Source organism: Symphalangus syndactylus, chromosome 9 (genome assembly GCF_028878055.3).
Source record: "Symphalangus syndactylus isolate Jambi chromosome 9, NHGRI_mSymSyn1-v2.1_pri, whole genome shotgun sequence".
NCBI classification, from domain to species: domain Eukaryota; kingdom Metazoa; phylum Chordata; class Mammalia; order Primates; family Hylobatidae; genus Symphalangus; species Symphalangus syndactylus.
In genome coordinates, this window is record NC_072431.2 from 73,929,853 (window position 1) to 73,951,572 (window position 21,720).

Genomic DNA, 21,720 nt, shown 5'->3' on the forward strand with positions numbered 1-21,720 from the left:
TCTACCAGGAAAAAGTCTGCAGTGGTCTTGGGGCTCTCATGCAGGAATCCAGGTCACCACTGAGATTCTGACTTGCAAACTTGTACCCAACTCACAAGTGTTTACTCCCATACCTGGTGTTGGGACCAATGTGACATTATGAATCTAATCTCTGGACATTCCTGCAGGTGTGATTGTGACATATACCTTTGCCCAGCTCATGATATTTGATTATTTTGCCTGGATAAAACACACGAGACAGTGACATATATTTGGGCCACACCTTGGTGATATTACTCTCCTGTTCTTGGCCCTTTTCTTAGGGGAAATTTGGACATATCTCTGGGTCTATCACCTGGGTTATGTTACCATCTTTTTCTGCCTGAACGTGGCCCACAGGGGAAATCATAATATATTTTTAGACCCATCACCTAGGTGATGTTACTCTTCCCTTCTGCCTGGGTCCTGCTTCCAGTAAGAATTGTAACATATCGCTGGATCCTGCACCCAAATGATGTTACCCTCCTGCCTGGGCCATGCCTACAGTGGGAATTGTGACATTTCTGGGCCCAACATCTAAGTGATGTGACTATCCTCTTATGTTCACAGCATGTGTTGTAACATATCACTAAGCCCAGCACTCAGGTGATGTGGCTTTCCTGCCACGGCACTGCACACAAGGAGAATGTTGACATATCCCTGGCCCCGAATTCAGATGATATGACTGTTTTACCTGATCCACACTCTGAAGTGAAATTGTTACATATACCCAGGCCCAGTTAGCAGACATGATGATGACTCTCATACAAAGACCCAGCCAATACAACAGATTTTTTACCCTCCTGACTAGAGTTAGGGACACAGGTAAGGGTCTGGGTTTTCTTATAAAAGGTCACAAGAAATTATGACACAAATATTTTATAAATTCCATGAGTTTTATGAGCTGTGTCACAACGCAGTCCAACAAGCAGGTGAGATTGTGACTCTCATAGGCACATCCAGCCAACAATGGGATGATCACTCTTAAACTTAGACACAGCCCACTGATGAGGTTATAAATCTCACATATGGATGCAGACCGCAGTTGGAATCATGACTGTCATATGTGGATTTGGCCACAGGTCGAAGGGGAAGTCATTTCTTGACGAACTCACAGGCAGTGTTGTCTCTTATACTTGGACCAAGCTAATAGAAGAGATGTTGTCTCATTGTTAGGGTTAGGAAAATGGGGATGGTTCTGGGTTTCTAATTGTACAAAGGTCACAAAAAATCACAACACTCATGCGTACGGTATAATGCCCTATGGTGGTACAGAGAGTGTCAACACAGCCCAATACAAAGTTGAGTAATTCTCATATGCACAGCTAGCTGACAGTAAGAATTGCCACCCATACACAGGGAGAGATCCCATTAGTGAGGTCCTGACTTTGCCTTGTGGACACAGTTCACGGTTCAAATTGTGACTGTCATACATGGATCTGACCACAAGTAAGATTGTGACTCATTTCTGGACCCAGCTCACAAACATGGTGATGACTCTTATATCTGGACCCAGACAAGATAAATTCTGTTGACTTCTGCCTGGGCTTAGGGTAACAGGTAAGATCTTGGATCCATAAAAACATAAAGTTCTCAGAGCAGAATTCCACTCTCAAGCATGCCGTGTGAAGACCTCAGATGGTACAAAGAGTGTCATAACAGAGCCAAAAACATAGAGGAAACTGTGAATTCCATGTGGATACCCAGCCAAAAATAAGGATGGTCACTATCTCATATAGACACAGCTCACTGTTGAGATTCTGAATCTCACACCCAGAGGCAATGAAAAGTTGAAAGTTTGACTCACGTACTGGTCAACAGATAAAATAGTGACTCCGAGACCAAGATTCAGCACCCTGGTGAGGCTGTGCCTACCTTATGCGGACTCTGTTTGCAGGTGGAGATGGAGCTCTCATGCACGGATCCTGTCCAGTGTTAAGACTCTGTCTCATGTATTTGGATGCAACTCACCAGAAAAGTGTAGACTCTCAGACCTAAAGCTGGGAAATATGTAGAATTGTGAAATTTATTCCTGGTCCTTCCCGCAGGTGTGATTGTGGCATATACTTTCACATAGCACCTAATTTATTTTACTAATTTGCTTGGGCCCAGCCAACAGTTGGGAATGTGACATATACCTGGGTCAAGTACCTAGGTGATGTAACTCTCCAGCCTGGGCCTTACCACAGGGTGCATTGTGACATATCTTTGGACTTATCACCTGTGTGATGTGACTCTACTTTCTTGCCTCATCTTGGCCTCCATTGAGGATTGTGGCATATTTCTGTGCCCAGTACCTAAGTTATATGACTCTTCTTTGCTGCTTGTGCATTTAGAAAGGATTGTGACATATTGCTGGGCCAAGAACCTAGGTGATCTGACTCTCCTGCCCTGGCCCTGCCTTCAGGAAAAATTGTGACGTGACTCTGGGTTTATTACCTAGGTGACATGACTCCCATTTCCTGTGTGGGCAAGCCCAAAGTGGTCATTGTGACATACCTCTGGACACCTCACAGAAGTGGTATAACTTTTCTCTCATTCCAGGACCATGGTCTCAGTAGAAATTGTGAAATCTCTTGGGCCCATAACCTAGGTAATGTGACTCTCTTGTCCTGCCTGAACCCTGCTTACAGGCAAGTTCGTGACATTTGGCTGGGTCCATCACCCAGGTAACGTGACTCTCCTTTTCTTCCTGTGCCCTGCCACCAGTGAAGATTGTGACAAATTTCTGGGCCAATCAGCTGTATGATATGACTCTGTGCTCTTTCCTGGGCCCTGCTAACAGGGAGCACTGTGACATTGCCAGGCTCAGCAGCTAGGTAATGTGACTCTTCTTGCTCTCTGGGCCCTACTTACAGAAAGAATTGTGACATACTGCTGAGCCAAGAACTCAGATGATGTGACTTTCCTACCTGTGCCCTGCCTACAGTAGGCATTGTGACATATCACTGGGTCTAGCACCCAGGTGATGTGACTCTCCTGTTTTGTTCTTGCCGGCAGGTGAAATTGTGGCATATAGCTGGGCCCAGCTCACAGGCACAATGATGACTCTCTTACCTGGACACAGCCAGTGGGAGATATTTTGACTTTTGTAGCCAGGCTTAGGCCATAGGTAATGTCCTGGGTCTCCTACTTGTATAAAGTTCATAGAACATTACAACACTCAGGACTATCATAGGAAGCCCTAGAGTGATACAGTTTGATAACATGGCCTAGCTAACAGCTGAGATTATGACTCTTGTATGCTCTTCATTCTTACACATAAACAGAACTTGTAGGCTCTTCATTCTTCATTCTTACACATAAACAGAACTTGTAGGCTCTTCATTCTTACACATAAACAGAACCTACGAATGAGGCACTTAATCTCACACATAAAAACAGTGGCAAGTTGGATTTGTTACTCCCATATATGGATCTGGTTTCCAGGTGGTTTGGTGACTCTGGAACCATGATTCAGCAGACCTGTGAGGCTGTGAGTTCCCTATCGGAACACAATCTGCAGGTGAGATTGGGGCTGTTGTGCATGGATTTGTGCATTGTTGAGACTGTAACTCCTTTACTTGAACCCCACTCACAGGAGGGGTTGCCTCTCGTACACGAAGCCAGGGCTTGTGTGAAACTGTGAAACTCATTTCTATACATTCTCAAATGTGTGATTGGGAAATATACCTTTGCCCAGAACCTGAGTGATTTGACTCTTTCCTAGGCCCAGTCCACAGATAAAATTGTGACATACACCTGGACCACCCGCCTAAGTAATGTGAAACTGCTTCCTGGGCTCTGCTTCTCAAGGGCATTTTTATATTTCATTATGACCAGCATCCACCGAGGTGATGTGACTCCCCTGCCTGCTCCCTTCCTACAAAGAGCATTGTGACTTATTTCTGGGTTCATTATGTAGGTGACGTGACTTCATTCTACTGCCTTGGCTCTGCGCTTAGCGTGCACTGTGACATTTAGCTGGGTACTGCACCCAGGTAATGTGAGTCTCCTGACTGAGTTCTTCCTACAGGAAGCATTGGAACAGATCACTTAGCCCAGCACCTAGGTGATGTGATTCTCCTCTTGCCTGGTTCCTGCCTACTGGAGAGATTGTGAGCCATTGCTGAGCAAAGCAGCAAGGTGATGTCACTCTCCTACCTTGGCCATGCCCATGGGGGCCACTGTGACACCTGTCTAGGCTAATTACTTAGGTGAAGTGAGTCTCCTTTCTTGCCTAAGCTCTGCCTACAGGGGGGATTTTGATATGTCACTGGGCCCAGCAGCCAGGAGATGCGACTCTTCTGCCAGGGTCCTGCCTACAAGGGGGATTGTGACATATTTCTGGACAAGCACCCAAGTGATGTGTCTTTTTTGGCCTCTCCCTCCCCACAGGTTGTATTGTGCCATATACCTGGGACCAAATTACAAGCACAATGATGAATCTTTTACCTGGAGTGAAGACATGTGCAGGATGGTGGAACTTATCCCTGGACCTTTCCACAGTGTTATTATGACATATAACTTTGTCCAACATGTGAGTAATTTGACTCTCTAGACGGCCCAGTTCACAAATAAAATTGTGACAGATACCTGGGCCAGGAACCAAAGAGGTGTGACTCATGTGCCTGGGCCCTGCTCTCAGAAAGATAGTGACATTACACTGTACCCAGCACCTAAGTGATGTGATTCTCCTCTTCTACATGCGGCCTGCCTACAGAGACACTTGTGACATATCAATGAGCTCAGCACTTAGGTGATTTGACTATCGTTTTTTTTCTGGGCCCTGCCCACATGGATAATTGTGACATATCATTGGCCCCAACAATTAGGTGATGTGACTCTCTTGTCTGGGATCTGTCAACAAAGGGCATTCTGACATATTTCTTTACTTTTTCTTTTTTCCCCAGATGGAGTCTTACTCTGTCACCCAGGCTAGAGTGTAATGGTGTGACCTTGGCTCACTGCAACCTTCACCTTTAAGGTTAAAGTCATTCTCTTGACTCAGCCTCCTGAATAGCTGGGACTACAGGCATGCACCACCATGCCCAGCTAATTTTTTTGTATTTTTAGTAGAGACAGGGTTTCACCATGTTGGCGATGCTAGTATTGAACTCCTGACTTGTTGTGGGAAGTCAGGAACCCCAAACGGAGGGACCAGCTGGAGCCGTGGTAGAGGAACAAAAATTGTGAAGATTTCATTTTAATATGGACATTTATCAATTCCTAAATAATACTTTTATAATTTCTTATGCCTGTCTTTAATCTCTTAATCCTGTTATCTTCGTAAGCTTCAGATGTACATCACCTCAGGAACACTATGATAATTGTGTTAACTGTACAAATTGATTGTAAAACGTGTGTTTGAACAATATGAAATCAGTGCACCTTGAAAAAGAACAGAATAACAGTGATTTTTAGGGAACAAGGGAAGACAACCATAAGGTCTGACTGCCTGCAGGGTTGGGCAAAAGAGCCATATTTTTCTTCTTGCAGAGAGCCTATAAATGGACATGCAAGTAGGAGAGATATCACTAAATTCTTTTCCTAGCAAGGAATATTAAAATTAAAACCCTGGGAAAGGAATGCATTCCTGGGGGGCGGTCTATAAACATCCACTCTGGGAATGTCTGTCTTATGCGGTTGAGATAAGAGCTGAGATATGCCCTGGTCTCCTGTAGTACCCTCAGGCTTACTAGGGTGGGGAAAAACTCCGCCCTGGTAAATTTATGGTCAAACCAGTTCTCTGCTCTCAAACCCTGTTTTCTGCACATCATGGTGTTTTTCCATGATATGCTCTTTCTCTTAAAAACACCTCTGATTAAGTTTAGTCTAATCAAGATAATCTCTCTTATGATAAACAGGAAGCCAATACATTAGTAACATAATTACATGAATAATGTCCCACCACAGTCACGCATTTTGTCACACTCAAGAGAAAAGGATTACACAGCAGGTGTGCACTGAAGTGGGAACCTGAGGGTCACTTGAGAATTTTGCCTACCCACTTGAATAGATTTCTAAAATCGCCTTTCAGTTGCTTTTGTTGTCTTTCTAAGTAAACAAAGATATCATCTGCAAATAATAATTAATTGAACTACTTTTCAATTTTATTCATGAATTATTTATCTTTTTCTGGCTTGTATGAAATATTCCTTATTTATATTATACATTCACATATATACATATATAACAATACAAATGTATCCATTTTCATTTTTGTTAAATTTTTAAGAATGAATGTTAAAGGTAACTTCTTTTCTGTTTGACACGGTTTTTATTGTTGTATTCAAGAGTATTATCTCTGGAGTCAAAGTTGCTTGTGTTTTAATACTGGCTCTGCTATTGTGAGCAAGTTATTTCTCTCCCTGGCTCTGTTTATTTCTTTGTAAATTAAAGATAATAAAGATACCTTTGTTATTAAGTTACTGTGTCTAATAGTCCATTCCCACATTGCTATAAGGACACACCCAAGACTAGGTAAATTATAAAGAAAAGAGGTTAATTTGACTCACAGTCTAGCATGGCTGGGGAGCCCTCAGGAACCTACAATAATGGCAGAAGGTGAAGGAGAAGCATGTATCTTTTTCACCAAGTGAAGAAGAGCAGGAAAAATGACCACTTATGAAACCATCCAATCTCATGCAAACTCACTCACTATTGTGAGAACACCATGAGTATCATTCTGCCCATGGCCCCTTCCAAATCTCACACCCTTTATATATTTCAAAACCAAACATGCTTTCTCAAGAGTCCGCCAAAGTCTTAACTTATTTTAGCATTAACCCAAAAGTCTAACTCCAAAGTCTCATCTGAGACAAGGCAAGTCCCTGCTACCTATGAGCCTATAAATCAAAAGCAAAGTAGAAACTTCCAAGATACAATGTGGGTACAGGCCTTGGATAAATTCTCCCATTTCAAATGGGAGAAAATGGCCAAAACCAAAGAGCTACAGGCCTCATGCAAGTTTGAATTCCAACAGGGCAGTCATTAAATCTTAAAGCTCTGAGATGATCTCATTTGACTCCATGTCTCACATGTGGGGCATGCTGATGCAAGGGGTAGGCCTCATGGCCTTGGGCAGCTCCTTCATGGACTGGAATTGAGTGCCTGTGGCTTCTCCAGGTGCACAGTGCAAGCTCATGGTGGATCTGTCATTCTGGGGTCTGGAGTATAGTGGCCTTCTCACAACTCCAGTTGGCAGTTTCAGGGGGGACTCTGCGTGAGGGCTCCAACCCCACATTTCCCTTCTGCATTGCCCTATTACAGGTTCTCCATGAGGGCTCTGCCCATGTAGCAGACTTCTGCCTGAACATCCAGGAATTTTTATCCACCCTCTGAAATCTAGGCAGAGGTTCCCAGAGCTCAACTCTTGTCTTATGTGCTCTCGCATGCCCAACACCACATGGAAGCCACCAAGGCTTGAAGACTGTACTTTCTGAAGAAACAACCCAAGCTGTACCTTGACCCTTTTTAGCCACAGCTGGATCTGGAGCAGCTGGGATGCAGGACACCAAGTCCCAAGGCTTCATAGAGTAATGGAGCCCTGGACCTCAAACATGAAACCATTGTTTCCTCCTAGGCCTCCTGGCCTATGATGGAAGGACCTGCCTCAGATCTTTGACATGACCTGAAGACATTTTCCCCATTGTCTTGGCTATCAACATTCAGCTTCTCTTTACTTTTGCAAATTTCTGCAGTGCCTTGAATTTCTTTCCAAAAAATGAGGTTTTATATTCTACCTCATGATTGGGCTGCCAACTTTCCTAACTTTTATATTCTGCTTCCACTTTAAGCATAAGTTTCTCATCACCATCTGAGACCACCTCAGCCTGGACTTTATCATCTATATTACTATTAGCATTTTGGTCAAAAGCATTCAACAAGTCTCTAAGAAGTTCCAAACTTTCCCACATTTTTCTATCTTTTTCTGAGCTCTCTAAACTGTTTCAACCTCTGCCTATTACCCATTTCCAAAGTCACTTCCACGTTTTCAATTATCTTTATAGTGCTCCAAACTCCCAGTATTAATTTTCTGTTATTAGTCTGTTTTCACACCACTATAAAGATACTACCAGAGAACGGGTAATTTATACAGAAAGGAGGTTTAATTTACTCACAATTCTGCATGGCTGGGGAGGTCTCAGGAAACCTGCAATTACAGTGGAAAGTAAAGGAGAAGCAAGTACTTTCTTCACTAGGCAGCAGGAGGGAGAGAGAGCAGAAAAAAACCACCACTTATACAACCATTAGATCTTTTGAGAACTCACTTACAATCATGAGAACAGCATGGGGAAAAATTACCCTCATGTTCCAATCACCTCCCAGCAAGTCCCTCCCTTAACATGTGGGGATTACAATTTGAGATAAGATTTGGGTGGGATATGATTTTACAGTAATGAATTCAATACAAGGCACAGAATATAGATTTATTTTTTTGAGGATCTCTGAGGTTTCCAGGTTTTTTGTTAATTATCCACCTTATTAAAATGATCTTTTTTGTTTCAATATTGTTTTTCTGTTCTGAAAATGCATACAAACTCACAAACATACTCACTTGCTACATAACTTTCTTATACATAAGGTATATCTTTTTTTTTTTTTAAACAGTGTCCTGCTCTGTCATCCAGGCTGGAGGGCAGTGATGGCATCTTGGCTTACCACAACCTCTGCCTCCCAGGATCAAGTGATTCTCCTGCCTCAGCCTCCCTAGTAGCTGGAAATACAGGCATGCATCACCACATCCAGCTAATTTTTTGTATTTTTAGTGAAGATGGGGTTTCACCATGTTGATCAGGCTGGTCTTGAACTTCTGACCTCAAATTATTTGCCCCTCTCGGCCTCCCAAAGTGCTGAGATTACAGGCATGAGCCACTGTGTCTGGCTGATATATCTTTAGAGAAATATGTTTGTATATGTAACTCTAGGTAAATAAAAACTAAAAGTCTGTTTTTGTTTGTCAGCAGAGAGGCCACATGTACAAAAATACATACAAAACAAGTTTTTAAAAATATTTAATCAAGACTCAGAAATGTATGGATATTAATTATAATCATGTAATTTTTATGATCATAAAATGACCCTGTGGTTAATAATTGCACATATTGAAATAACTAGAACTGTATAATGGGATTGTTTGTAATACAAAGGATGAATACATGCTTGCAGTGAGGAATACCTCATTTACTCTGCTGTGATAATTAAATAATATATGCCTGTGTTAAAATGTCTCATATATGCTGTGTGTATGTTGGGAACAAGCCCCCCAAAATCTGGTCATAAACTGGCCCCAAAACTGGCCATAAACAAAATCTCTGCAGCACTGTGACATGTTCATGATGGCCATAAAGCCCACGCTCGAAGGTTGTGGGTTTACCAGAATGAGGGCAAGGAACACCTGGCCTGCCCAGCACAGAAAACCGCTTAAAGGTGTTCTTAAACCACCAACAATAGCATGAGCAATCTGTGCCTTAAGGACATACTCCTGCTGCAGATAACTAGCCCAACCTATTCCTTTAATTTGGCCCATCCCTTTGTTTCCCATAAGGGATACTTTTAGTTAATTTAATATCTATAGAAACAATGCTAACAACTGGCTTGCTCTTAATAAATATGTGGGTAAATCTCTGTTCGAGGCTCTCAGCTCTGAAGGCTGTGAGATCCCTGACTTCCCACTTCACACTTCTATATTTCTGTGTGTGTGTCTTTAATTCCTCTGGCACTGCTGGGTTAGGGTCTCCCCAACCAAGCTGGTTTCAGCATGTGTATGCACACTATCTACCCACAAAATTTTTTTAAAAATCTAAATAGGGTGAAAAAGAATACAAATTTGATTTATGAGAACAAAATTCTTCAAGTTATTTTCAGTTAAGACCACTGGCAGGCCAGGTGTGGTGACCTCTGCCTGTAACCCCAGCACTTTGGGATGCTGAGGTGGGTGGATCACCTGAGGTCTGGAGTTCTAGACCAGCCTGGCCAACATGGTGAAACCCCATCTCTACTAAAAATACAAAAATTAGCCAGGCATAGTGGCACATGCCTGTAGTCCCTGCTACTTGGCAGGCTGAGGCAGAAGAATCACTTGGACCCAGGAGGTGGAGGTTGCAGTGAGCTGAGATCATGCCACTGCACTCCAGCCTAGATGACAAAGTGAGACTCCATCTCAAAAAAAAACTGTTTTTAAGTAAATTCTCTTAGGCTTATTATGGTTTGAGGGTTGGTTAAAGGCTTTGTTACATTTTTTTACATTTATAAGATTTTTGTCCAATATGAATTCTCTTATGTACAATTAAGGTGTGGAACTAGATAAAGGCTTTGCCACATTCTCTACACTTGTAGTGCTTTCTTTCCAGTATAAATTATTGTATGTATTATAAGGCCTGAGGGCTGGACTTTGCCACATTATTCACATTTGTAGGGTTTCTCTCAAGTATGAATTAGCTTATGTTTAGCAAGACTTGAATGCCACTTAAAAGCTTTGTCACATTTTTCACATTTGTACGGTTTCTCTCCAGTATGAATTCTCTTATGTGCCTTAACAGTTGAGGAGCAGTTAAAGGCTCTGCCACATTCTTCACATGTGTAGGGTTTCTCTCCAGTATGAATTATCTTATGTGTCTTAAGGGTCGAGGAGCAGTTAAAGGCTTTGCCACATTCTTCACATGTGTAGGGCTTCTCTCCAGTATGAATTCTCTTGTGGTAAGTGAGGGCTGAGGATACGCTAAAGGCTTTGCCACATTCTTCACATTTGTAGGGTCTCTCTCCAGTATGAATTCTTTTGTGGTTAGTAAGTGTTGAGGAGCGCCTAAAGGCTTGGCCACATTCTTCACATGTGTAGGGTTTCTCTCCAGTGTGAATTCTCTTATGTCTAGTAAGGTTTGAGGGCCACCTAAAGCCTTTGCCACATTCCTCACATCTGTAGGATTTCTCTCCAGTAAGAATTCTTTTAAGTGTAGTACCATTTGAGGAGTGGTTAAAGGATTTGCCACATTCTTCACATTTATAGGACTTCTCTGTAGTATAAATTATCTGATGTTGATTTAGGTGTGAAAACATGCAAAATGATTTGCCATATTTTTTACATTGCAAATGTTTCTTTCCAGTATATCTTGCATTATGTCTATTGGAATTTGAAAATTTACCAAAGACTTTGACACATTTATGAGTCTGAAATATTTTGTTTTGGGTATTTGACAAACATTGGTTAACTTCATTACAACCTCCTTTGTGCACCTCATACTCATCCACTCTTTTACAACACTTTTTTAATTGTAAATTCTCACGTCCACATTTTCCATGTGTTCTTGTTATTACTTTTTGGAGTGAATCTCTTATGCCCCGCTCTGGCTGAAGGTCTTGGTTGAAATGAGAACACGTAACTGAAAGACATAAAAATCACAAGTTACTGCACTTACTAGACTCAGATAAATATACTGTACAAATCAAATTTATAAAATTATTCAAGGTACATTAGCAAAATGGCATATCAAAATACCACAGCCCATAATTCCTTCATAGATGTATAAATGTAACAAAATCATAGTGATCAAAATACCTTTGTTGGAAATTTACAAGTAAAGTAAGTGTGTGCACCATGTGAGCACAATGTCAAGAACCATATATAGAGAAAAGAAAAGTCTGCTACATTTGCCCAACACAGCCCTTCCTCATCCCCAATAGAAGAACATGGTGCCTTTAATGACAGCTTTAAGTCTTCTGAGATCAAAAGTGAATGTTACAACAGCAGAAAGACTGCACTATCATGGACAGGAAATAGATGTAGAAAGTAGTTACTGACCAGTAAGGGGAAATATGAAGAAGTCTTAACTGAAAAATAAATACAAAATTGCAGACAAGACACATCCTGAGAACATGTTTGCAAGACTCCCAGAATGTCTACCCAAGACAAGTGGTTTCAGGCTATGCCAAGAAAGAGCTGCATTATAAAGATTGTGAAAGGTAGTTTTATGTTAATGTCTAAATCTCAACCATGATTACAATGTATACAAAATATTTGGGCAACATGGTCCAATCAAAAAAATCAAAATTTTCAAAAAGCAACTACAAAAATAAAGATGTATATATTAATTTTTAAAATTTAAGATAATCCATATTTTGCTCAATGAGAAAAATGGAAAAGCAGACATCAGATAAATGAGAATGTCAACAAAAGGCTTGGAATAATAAAAATAAACAATTGTGGAAGTAAGAAAAGAATAAGTGAAATAATTTTAAAGTATGAAAAAAGTAATGTAAAAAATGAAGAAACTAAACAAACAAACTAGGATATACACAAAAAGATCCATAACACATATTTAAGCAAGCTTCAAAAGTCACAAACCAGAAGATAATCTTGGGAGCTGCAAGATAAAAGTGAGGTATTATTTAAAAGCCCAGTCCTCCGAGACAACCAGTGAATTTGTCAACAGAAACCTTGCAGGTCAGAAAAGAACTGTGTTAAATGGTCAAAGGCTGAAAAAGAATCTTCACTGTGAAAATAATGTAATCAGCAAAAATGTACTACAAAATAAAGATCTTCCAGAATAAACAAATGCTGGAAAAGCATATAAGCACTGCATGTGCCCTAAATAAAATGCTGAAAAGAGGTCTTTCCGCTTAAAATAATATAATGAAAAACAAGTATATGAAAATACATAACTTTCTGAAAAACATATGCATATACAAAAAAATAAAATTCTGTGGCATTATTGTGATGGTACAGAAAACATTTTTAGTTATTCTTTAAAATTTGAAAGATATAAGCATAAAAATAATCATAAAACATAAAAAGATACAATTAGCAAGATCAATAAGAAGTACAGTGTAGATACAATGAGGACAAATTTTTCTATGCAACTGAAGTCATTTTTTTTACCAGTTTAAAATATACTATTGTAACATTAAGAGGTTTTATAAAATCTCCAATGTAGCACAAAGAAAAATCTTTATAGACACACAAAAGCAAATGATTCAATTACTAGCATGAGACAAAGATTGATAGTACATAATGGCAAAATGAGTCCATTTACTAGGAATCTATAACTATTATGTCTATCTATATGTATATGCATATATAACAGCAGGGCTTCAAAATATATAAAGCAAATATTGACAAAAATGAAGCAAGAAATAAAATAGCAACATAAAATTATAAACATTAAGATCTCACTTTCAAAAATAAATAAAAAGTTTAAATAAAAAATCAATTAAAAAACAAAACCTGAAGAACATTATATTGTGTATTAATTCATTTTGCATTGTTATAGAAAATAACCTCAGACTGGGTAATTTACAATGAAAAAGATTTCTTTGGTTCACAGTTCAGTAGACTGTACAAGAAGTATATGCCAGCATCTGCTTCTGGTGAGGATATAAGGAAGCTTGCAATTATAGTGGAAGGCAAAAAAGAACCAAACATGTCACATGGTGAAAGATGATGTGAGTGTGAGTTGGAGGAATCAGGTTCCTTTAAGCAACCAGCTCTCATGTGAATTAATAGCGTGAGAACTCTATGATTGTGCCAAGTCATTCATGAGGGATTTGTCTCCATGATGCAAACAGCTCTCATTAGGTCCCACATCCAACATTGGAGATTACATTTCAACATGAGATTTTGAGGGCACCTACATCATATCACAAACCAAATAGGCTAAACAGACATGTACAGAACTCTCCAGTCAAAAGCAAGTGGATACACAATATTCTTATTTGTACTTGGTGCATTCTGTTAGAACACATAAGTCTTAGTAAATTTGAAAAGATCAGCCAGGTGCAGTGGCTCACAGGTGTAATCCCAGTACTTTGGGAGGCCAAGGTGGTAGGATCACTCAGGGCAAGAAGTTTGATACCAGCCTTGGGAACATAGTGAGACCGTGTCTCTACAAATAATTAAAAATTAGCTGGGCATGGTGGGGTAGGTCTGGTGCAAGCCACTCAGGAGGCCAAGGTGGAAGGATTACTTGAGTCCAAGAGGCTGAGGCTGTGATGAGCCAAGATTGTGCTACTGCACTATCTGGGCAACAGAGTAAGAAATCTGTGTCAAAAAAAAAAGTTTAAGAAGAGCAAAATCATACAGTGTATATTTTCTAACCAAAGCTCAATAAAACTAAAAAGAAAATAAGTAAAACTGGCAAATCAAAAATATATGGAAATAAACACACTAGTCAGTGTATTCTTGCACAGGGTCAAATAATTTAATTTAACCTAATTTAATATTTTTGCTCAAGGCTCAACATATTTAAGTGACAATTTAATTTGTTAAGATGTCAATATATCCCACAGGGGTGAACAAATTTAATATAATCTCTATCAAAATTCCAAAAGTATATTTATTGCTGAAATATTGTTTAATCTTTTTTTTTTCTTTGAGATGGAGTCTCACTCTGTTGCTCAGGCTGGAGTGCAGTGGTGTGATCTTGGCTCACTGCAAGCTCCACCTCCTGGGTTCATGCCATTCTCCTGCCTCAGCCTCCCAAGTAGCTGGGACTATAGGTGCCCGCCACTACACCTGGCTAATTTTTTATATTTTTTAGTAGAGATGGGTTTTCACCATGTTAGCCAGGATGGTCTTGATCTCTTGACCTCGTGATCCACCCGCCTCGGCCTCCCAAAGTGCTGGGATTACAGGCAGGAGCCACCACGCCTGACCTAAAAGTTTAAAATTTTTTTATGAACTATATCTAGAGAAACACACATGAAAAACAGAGGCATTATACTTCATAATTTCAAAACATAATAAAAAGCAACAATAACAATAACTATGTGGTATTCACACAAAGACAAATAAAGACATGATAGAACAAAATAAGGAGCCCACAAATGAACTCTTCTGTGTATAATCAAATAATCTGCCACAAGGTTGCCATGGGCAGACAATGGAGAAAATATAATCCCATCAACAGATAATGTTGAAAACTGGATATCTACATTGAAAAAATGAAGTCGGATGCTTTAATTGCATCATATACAAAAAAATATTTTAAACAAAATACTTAGACTAAAAAAAACTAATGAAACTCTTAGAAAAAAATATAGTGGAAAGACATGACATTGGTCTTGGCACCATTTTCTTAGATACGCCATCAAATGCATGAGCAACAAAGAGAAGAACAGAAAAATTTAAGTAGGCTAAACTTCAAAATTTCTGCAATAAAATAAAACATTTAATAGAATGACAGTGTCACCCAAGAAATAGATGACAGTATTTGAAAATCACATGTGATAAGGCTTAATATTGAAAATATATAAACAACTCCTAGAAGTACACAACAATAATTGAATTACTTGATTTAGAAATGCACAAATGAATCCGGTGTGGTGGCTCACTCATGTAATCCCAGAACTTTGGGAGGCTGAGGTGGGCAGATCACCTGAGGTCAGTAATTCGAGACCAGTCTGACCAACATGACAAAACCCATCTCTACTAAAAATACAAAATTAGCTGGGCATGGTGGCACATCCCTGATCCCAACTACTCAGGAGACGGAGGCAGGAGAATCATTTGAATCTGGGAGGCAGAGGTTGCTGTGAGCCAAAATCGCCCCATTGCACTCCAGCTTAGGCAACAAGAGCAAAACTCTGTTTAAAAAAAAAAAAAAAGAAAAGAATAAAGAAATGGGCAGATGATTAAACTACCTTTTAGGCTGGGTGCGGTGGCTCACGCTTGTAATCCCAGCACTTTGGGAGGCCGAGGCGGGCGGATCATGAGGTCAGGAGATCGAGACCACGGTGAAACCCTGTCTCTACTAAAAATACAAAAAAAATTAGCCGGGCAAAGTGGCGGGCGCCTGTAGTCCCAGCTACTCTGAGAGGCTGAGGCAGGAGAATGGCGTGAACCCAGGAGGCGGAGCTTGCAGTGAGCCGAGATTGTGCCACTGCACTCCAGCCTGGGCGACAGAGCGAGACTCTGTCTCAAAAATAAAAAATAAAAAAATAAAAATAAATTTTAATAAAAAGATATACAAATGGGAAGAAGTATTTGAAAGGTTGCACAAAATTAATAATTTATAGAAAAATGCAAAATAAAATCACAATACAAAACAAAATTACCTTACATCAATTACGATGGCCAGTATAATTTTTTAAAAAATACCAACTATGTTGATGATGTAAAGAAATCGAAACCTATGTAAGTTGTTGATGAGAAAAAAGATGCAGCCATCATAAAAAATATCATGAACGTTCTTCAAATAAATAAAAATGAAATTATTATATAATACAGCAATACCACTTATGAATATATATCTAAAATATGCAACACATTAAAATGAAGACATGAGGTACCCTGCTTGCATATCCCCCTACAGCAAGTATCATAACTCACCCTCTAAATAAATAAATACATATATAAAAATTAAAAAGTGAAAAAATTGTAAAAAACTTTAAACTATATTTCAAGGCTGTATTAACAAAAACAGAATGGCATGTACAGAAAAATGGACAACCACCAATGAAACAGAAATTACTATTCTCATACATTTTAGACATGATGCAAAAAAATTTTTTTTAAATGGTTTAACATAGAGTTTCTCAAAAATATGCAGATATTAGTGTGTCCCCAAAAGCAATGGCAAAGTAGTCAGTTTGTGCAGTCCCTGATAAGCCATAAAGAAAACTTTGGCTCACACTGTGAACTTGAAGAAAGATTATTGAAGTGAAAGTAGAATCCTTAGAGAATTTAACAGCATGGAGCAGAAGGTGTCCCAATGTGAGAGCAAAAAAAAAAAAAATGACTCAAGCTTCTCAGAAACTCTTTCCATCAAAGCACAGCCCCGCAGACCACATTTTAAAGACTGGCTACCTCCTTGACTTGTGGACATCTCATCTGTGTCATCTGCTTCATTCGCTCTCACCTACCGGGGTGTTTGGATACCATCTCATTTCTCTTTATATTCTGGGGCTCTTTATTTTGCTCCAGACAGGTGATCAAGTCTGACTTAGAGACAGTAATATCTGTTTTATTAAGAAAAAAAAGTAACATAAATCTTATTTATTTATTTATTTTTTGAGATGGAGTCTCACTCTGTTGCTCAGACTGGAGTACAGTGGCACGATCTCGGCTCACTGCAACCTCCATTTCCCAGGTGCAAGCGATTCTTCTGCCTCAGCCTCCCGAGTAGCTGGGACTACAGGCACGTATCACCACGCCCGGCTAATTTTTGTATTTTTAGTAGAGATGGAGTTTCACTATATTGGCCAGGCTGGTCTCGAACTCCTGACTTTGTGATCTGCGTGCCTCGGCCTCTCAAGGTGCTGGGATTACAGGTGTGAGCCACTGTACCCGGTCATATACATCTTGCTGAATTCTTTAATTACCAAACTAGTATTATGCTCAGTAAAGAGGATATAATAGAAAATTCTAGAAAATTAATATCGATTCATAACAGAACTTTCTAAATATTTAGAAAATATTTTAAATTTGTAAGTCCTTAATTTCACTACTCAGTACTACTAAATCAAAAATTGGTGGCAACTGAATTCTAAGGTGTGGGCAACGCTATTTTATGCCACGACATTTTTGGAATTGCCACTAAACCAGAGCAAAAGGTACATAAGCTCAGGAAAGGGAAAAGTTCAGGTCAAGATAAAACATCTTGAAGAATTTGTTCTACACCAATGAATCCCCAAGATTTTCTTTAAATCAGAGGGCTAAAATTCATTCATGCAATGCAGAAATTACCAAAATCATCTTAGAAAAGAGAGAAAGGCAATGTATTAGGAATTGTGTATTGAAGTTTTCCTCACCTAGGGAGACCAGGTTTCTGTAGTTCTCTAACATCACCTCTCTATATAAATTCTGCTGAGCACGATCCAGGCATTGCCATTCCTCTAGAGAGAATTCTATAGCTATGTCTCTGAATGTCAATAGTTCCTGAAAGAAAAAAAAAAACACTCATGAACACACCATATGGCCGTAAGCAGAGATTTTTAGTTGACTCAAGTTAAAAAAGAGAGTAAAAAGAAGTGGTTCTCACTTATAAGAGTGACTAAAATTATTCACTAAGATAATTTTTAACATGGAAGTATTCTCTAATTCTGAGAAAAGAGGAGAACATAAGATCCACAACACCACAGTAGCTTTGATAATTTTCTGGATGACAAATTATAAAATTAAGGGCATCAACATGGATATGTCCTTTTTTCTTTTCTTTCCTTTTTTTTTTTTTTTTAACCAAGTCTCACACTGTTGCCCAGGCTGGAATGCAGTGGCATGATCTCGGCTCAGTGCAACCTCTGCCTCTTGGGTTCCATTGATTCTCCTGCCTCAGTCTCCCAAGTAGCTGGGAGTACAGTCGTGGGCCACCATGCCTGGCTAATTTTTGTATTTTTAGTAGAGACGGGGTTTCTCCATGTTGGCCAGGCAGGTCTTGAACTCCTGACCTCACATGATCCACTCACCTCGGCCTCCCAAAGTGCTGGGATTGCAGGCGTGAGCCACCTCACCCGGTCGGAGTTGGAAGGTACCTCTTAAGTCTAAATATGTGCAATAAACTAAATATTTTGTTGTGAGATTTTCTTTCAGGAGATTTGGGATAAAGTCTGAATTTCTGAAATTTTAGCAAGTTCACCAATGTTTCTAGCCTAGTAAGAATATTTTGTCAAACATCCAGTAAGTGGCAGAGTCTGGGTTTTCCCCAGTTTCTCTCACCTGTAAATAAAGATAAGAGCCTTCATTTTTAAAAGACAAATATATGCAAAAGTCATCTAAAAAGAAAGGACAGCATCCAGATTAAATGTGATGGTTTATGCACTTCAGCTAGTAAATCTCCTAAGTGTACTTAATAATTAAAAGAATAATAATTAACTCTATAGTGGAAAAAATGTCATAAAGATCTTGAACCAAGTGAATAAAATTGTTATCAACTTTATTAGGACACATTTGTATTATGTGCTGATGCACACAGGACACAACATCACTGCTGTGATATTTCTCTCCTCTCAGAAAAATAAATTGTAACTAACTTTAAATATATATATATATATATATTTTTTTTTTTTTTTTTTGAGACGGAGTCTTGCTCTGTTGCCCAGGCTAGAGTGCAGTGGTGTAATCTCAGGTCACTGCAACCTCCGCCTCCTGCGGTCAAGCAGTTCTCCTGCCTCAGCCTTCCAAGTAGCTGGGATTACAGGTGCATGGCACCACGCTTGGCTAATTTTTGTATTTTTTTAGTAGAGACAGGGTTTCACCAGGTTGGCCAGTCTGGCCTCGAACTCCTGACCTCATGTGATCTGCCTGCCTCGGCCTCCCAAAGTGCTGAGATTACAAGCCTGAGCCACCGTGCCTGGCCTGAATTTAATTATAAAGAAACATCAGTTTTATGCAAAGTTGAAGGTACAGATAACTTCCCTGTCGTGTAATTTTTAATAGTAATTTTAAGTAGTCTTTGTTTAGCACCCTGGAGAGCAAGTATCTCCTAATAGTTTTTTCAGAACTTTCTGGGTAATAAATGCCATTCTGTTTAAATGAACATTTTCTAAACCCTGTTCTGCATGGAACTACTAGAGCACACAGATGAAACCTCAACAAGCATGTTTCACTTTTCACTAATATCCAAAGACAACTGTGTTTCCCCAATAGAAATCTTGAGTATCCACACCTTCTCATGTTCAACAGCTACAACGGGAACATTTTAAATATTGCAGGTCATAAATTCGTGGTGAGAATTCTGCATGGCATACAAAAATCCAAGATGAAGAGAATGTATAGAACGCTACAGCATATAGAAAAAAACATTTTTTTCAGAACCCCTTCACTATCATACAAATCACAAAAAATAGTTGAAACAAACTCATTAGGGATCAATAGCACAAGTAGAGATGTAAAAATTTGCAAGTTCCAAACACATGGCTTTCCAAAAAGCAGAGTGGACACTGTGCTTGATCTGAGACATGCTCACCTGAGAAAAAGAGATTTTTTTCTTTTCCTCCTCTTTCTCTGAAATGTATTTTCATATAAGATTCTCTGGACATATCAAACCTGCATCTTGAGACTATGCCTTTAAAGCACAACCTATTCACCTGCTACCACCACACACATCCATGGCAGAAAGATCGAGAGTTGCAGAAAACATTCACCCATTTTTGTTGTGTATAAATGAAAAGATTTAAGAGCAATGAGAGAACAGCGAGCTTCCCCATAATCATTAAAATATGTTTCTTTTTCCCTGCCCTCCTCTGTCAGACACCAGCAATCTTCTTTACAGTAATGGGAGCATGAACCACACTGACTTTTTCCTACCAAACTGAAACAGGGTACGCAGTGCAGCCTTCCTTTGATGGAAAGGTTGAACTAAACTCTCTTGAGTATCTTGAACCCCTCAAGTTTATAAATCACTTGATAATCTTGGCCCTGCTTTATGCAAAGTGATTCTGCAGGATCCAAAAGGGTCCAGGAATGGGCTTTTTCAACAAGTCCCCTGTAAATGCTGATTGTGCTTTCCCAGACACATTATTAGCATTAGCGAGAGAAAGCAGGCACAGCAAAGAGTCCCTTACACCCACCACATCTGTCACAAAACAAATACATCCGGTACAAATAAAGACAACCAATCTCCACCCTGAAATATTATATTTTTTGTTGGTTTTTTTAAGTTTACAGGGACAACAGAAGACAGCAATATCTGAGTAGGTCTGCACCTGGGAAACCTGTACACATGTACTCATAAGATGTTTGTTAAGCAGCTATTATGTGCTCTGGAGCATGTCACAGAACACTGTGCTGGGAATAACACATAATGTGATTTAATTTTCATGGCACCCTGGGAGCTGGTACTAAGTGTTGAATAATTTTCAGCATTTAGATTAATAGCACAGAATTTTTATTTATTCTTATGTTTCTCTATACTTAATTTTAAAAAGAAAATATATAGAATAATAATTCAATACAAAAAACATACAAAATGATGCAATTACATAAAAATTGAATAATCAGCTTCCAAATGGCTATTTTGTAAATAATGAAATTAAGGCAGAAATAAAATTTTTGAAACTAATTAGAGATTAAATACAACATACCAGAATCTCAGGGTTACAGCTAAGGCAGTGTTAAGGACAAAATGTATATCACTAAACATCCACATCAAAAAGTTAGAAATATCTCAATTTAAAAATCTAATGTTACAGTTAAAAGAATTTCAAAAAAGCAAACCAACTTCAACGCTCGCAAAAGTCAAGAAATAACCAAAATCAGAACTGAAATGAAGAAGGTTGAGACCTAAATAACTATAAAAAGTTCAACGGGCCGTGCACTGTGGCTCACTCCTGGAATCCCAGCCCTTTCAGAGGCCAAGGCAGGCAAATCACGAGGTCAGGAGTTTGAGACCAGCCTGGCTAACATGGTGAAACCCCATCTCTACTAAAAATACAATAATTAGATGGGCATGGTGGCACATGCCTGTAATCCCAGAAGAATCACTTGAAAATAGAAGGCGAAGGTTGCAGTGAGCCAAGATCACCCCACTGCACTCCAGCCTGGGCGAAAAAGTGAAACTCCGTCTCAAAAAAAAAAAAAGTTCAACAAAACCAGAAGCTGATTCTGTGTAAAAATAATAAGATAGATAAAACACTAGACTAATGAAGAAAAAAGAAATAATTCAAATAAAAACAATTAGACTAAAAAGTCAAAAAAAAAAAAACAAAAACCAAACAGATGCTTGTGAGGTTGTGGAGAAATGGAATGCTTATACGCTGCTGGTGAGGGTATAAATTTGTTTAATCATTGAG

At 39.2% G+C, this 21,720-nt stretch overlaps 1 protein-coding gene and 1 long non-coding RNA gene across 2 annotated transcripts in view; one reads left to right on the forward strand and one right to left on the reverse strand.

Moving 5' to 3' along the window:
• Positions 1-3,452: 3,452 nt before the first annotated feature.
• LOC129489887 (uncharacterized) lies at positions 3,453-4,421 on the forward strand. Its single transcript, XR_008660114.1, has 3 exons — positions 3,453-3,523; positions 4,034-4,143; positions 4,396-4,421. It is a non-coding gene; the product is annotated as an uncharacterized lncRNA (long non-coding RNA).
• Positions 4,422-10,401: 5,980 nt separating this feature from the next.
• LOC129490711 (putative zinc finger protein 735) overlaps positions 10,402-21,720 on the reverse strand; it is a 36,843-nt gene continuing 25,524 nt past the window's right edge. The window contains 3 exon segments of the mRNA XM_055294528.1: positions 10,402-11,378; positions 16,855-16,950; positions 17,743-17,869. Of these exon segments, the coding sequence (XP_055150503.1) occupies positions 10,402-11,378; positions 16,855-16,950; positions 17,743-17,869 (1,200 nt within the window).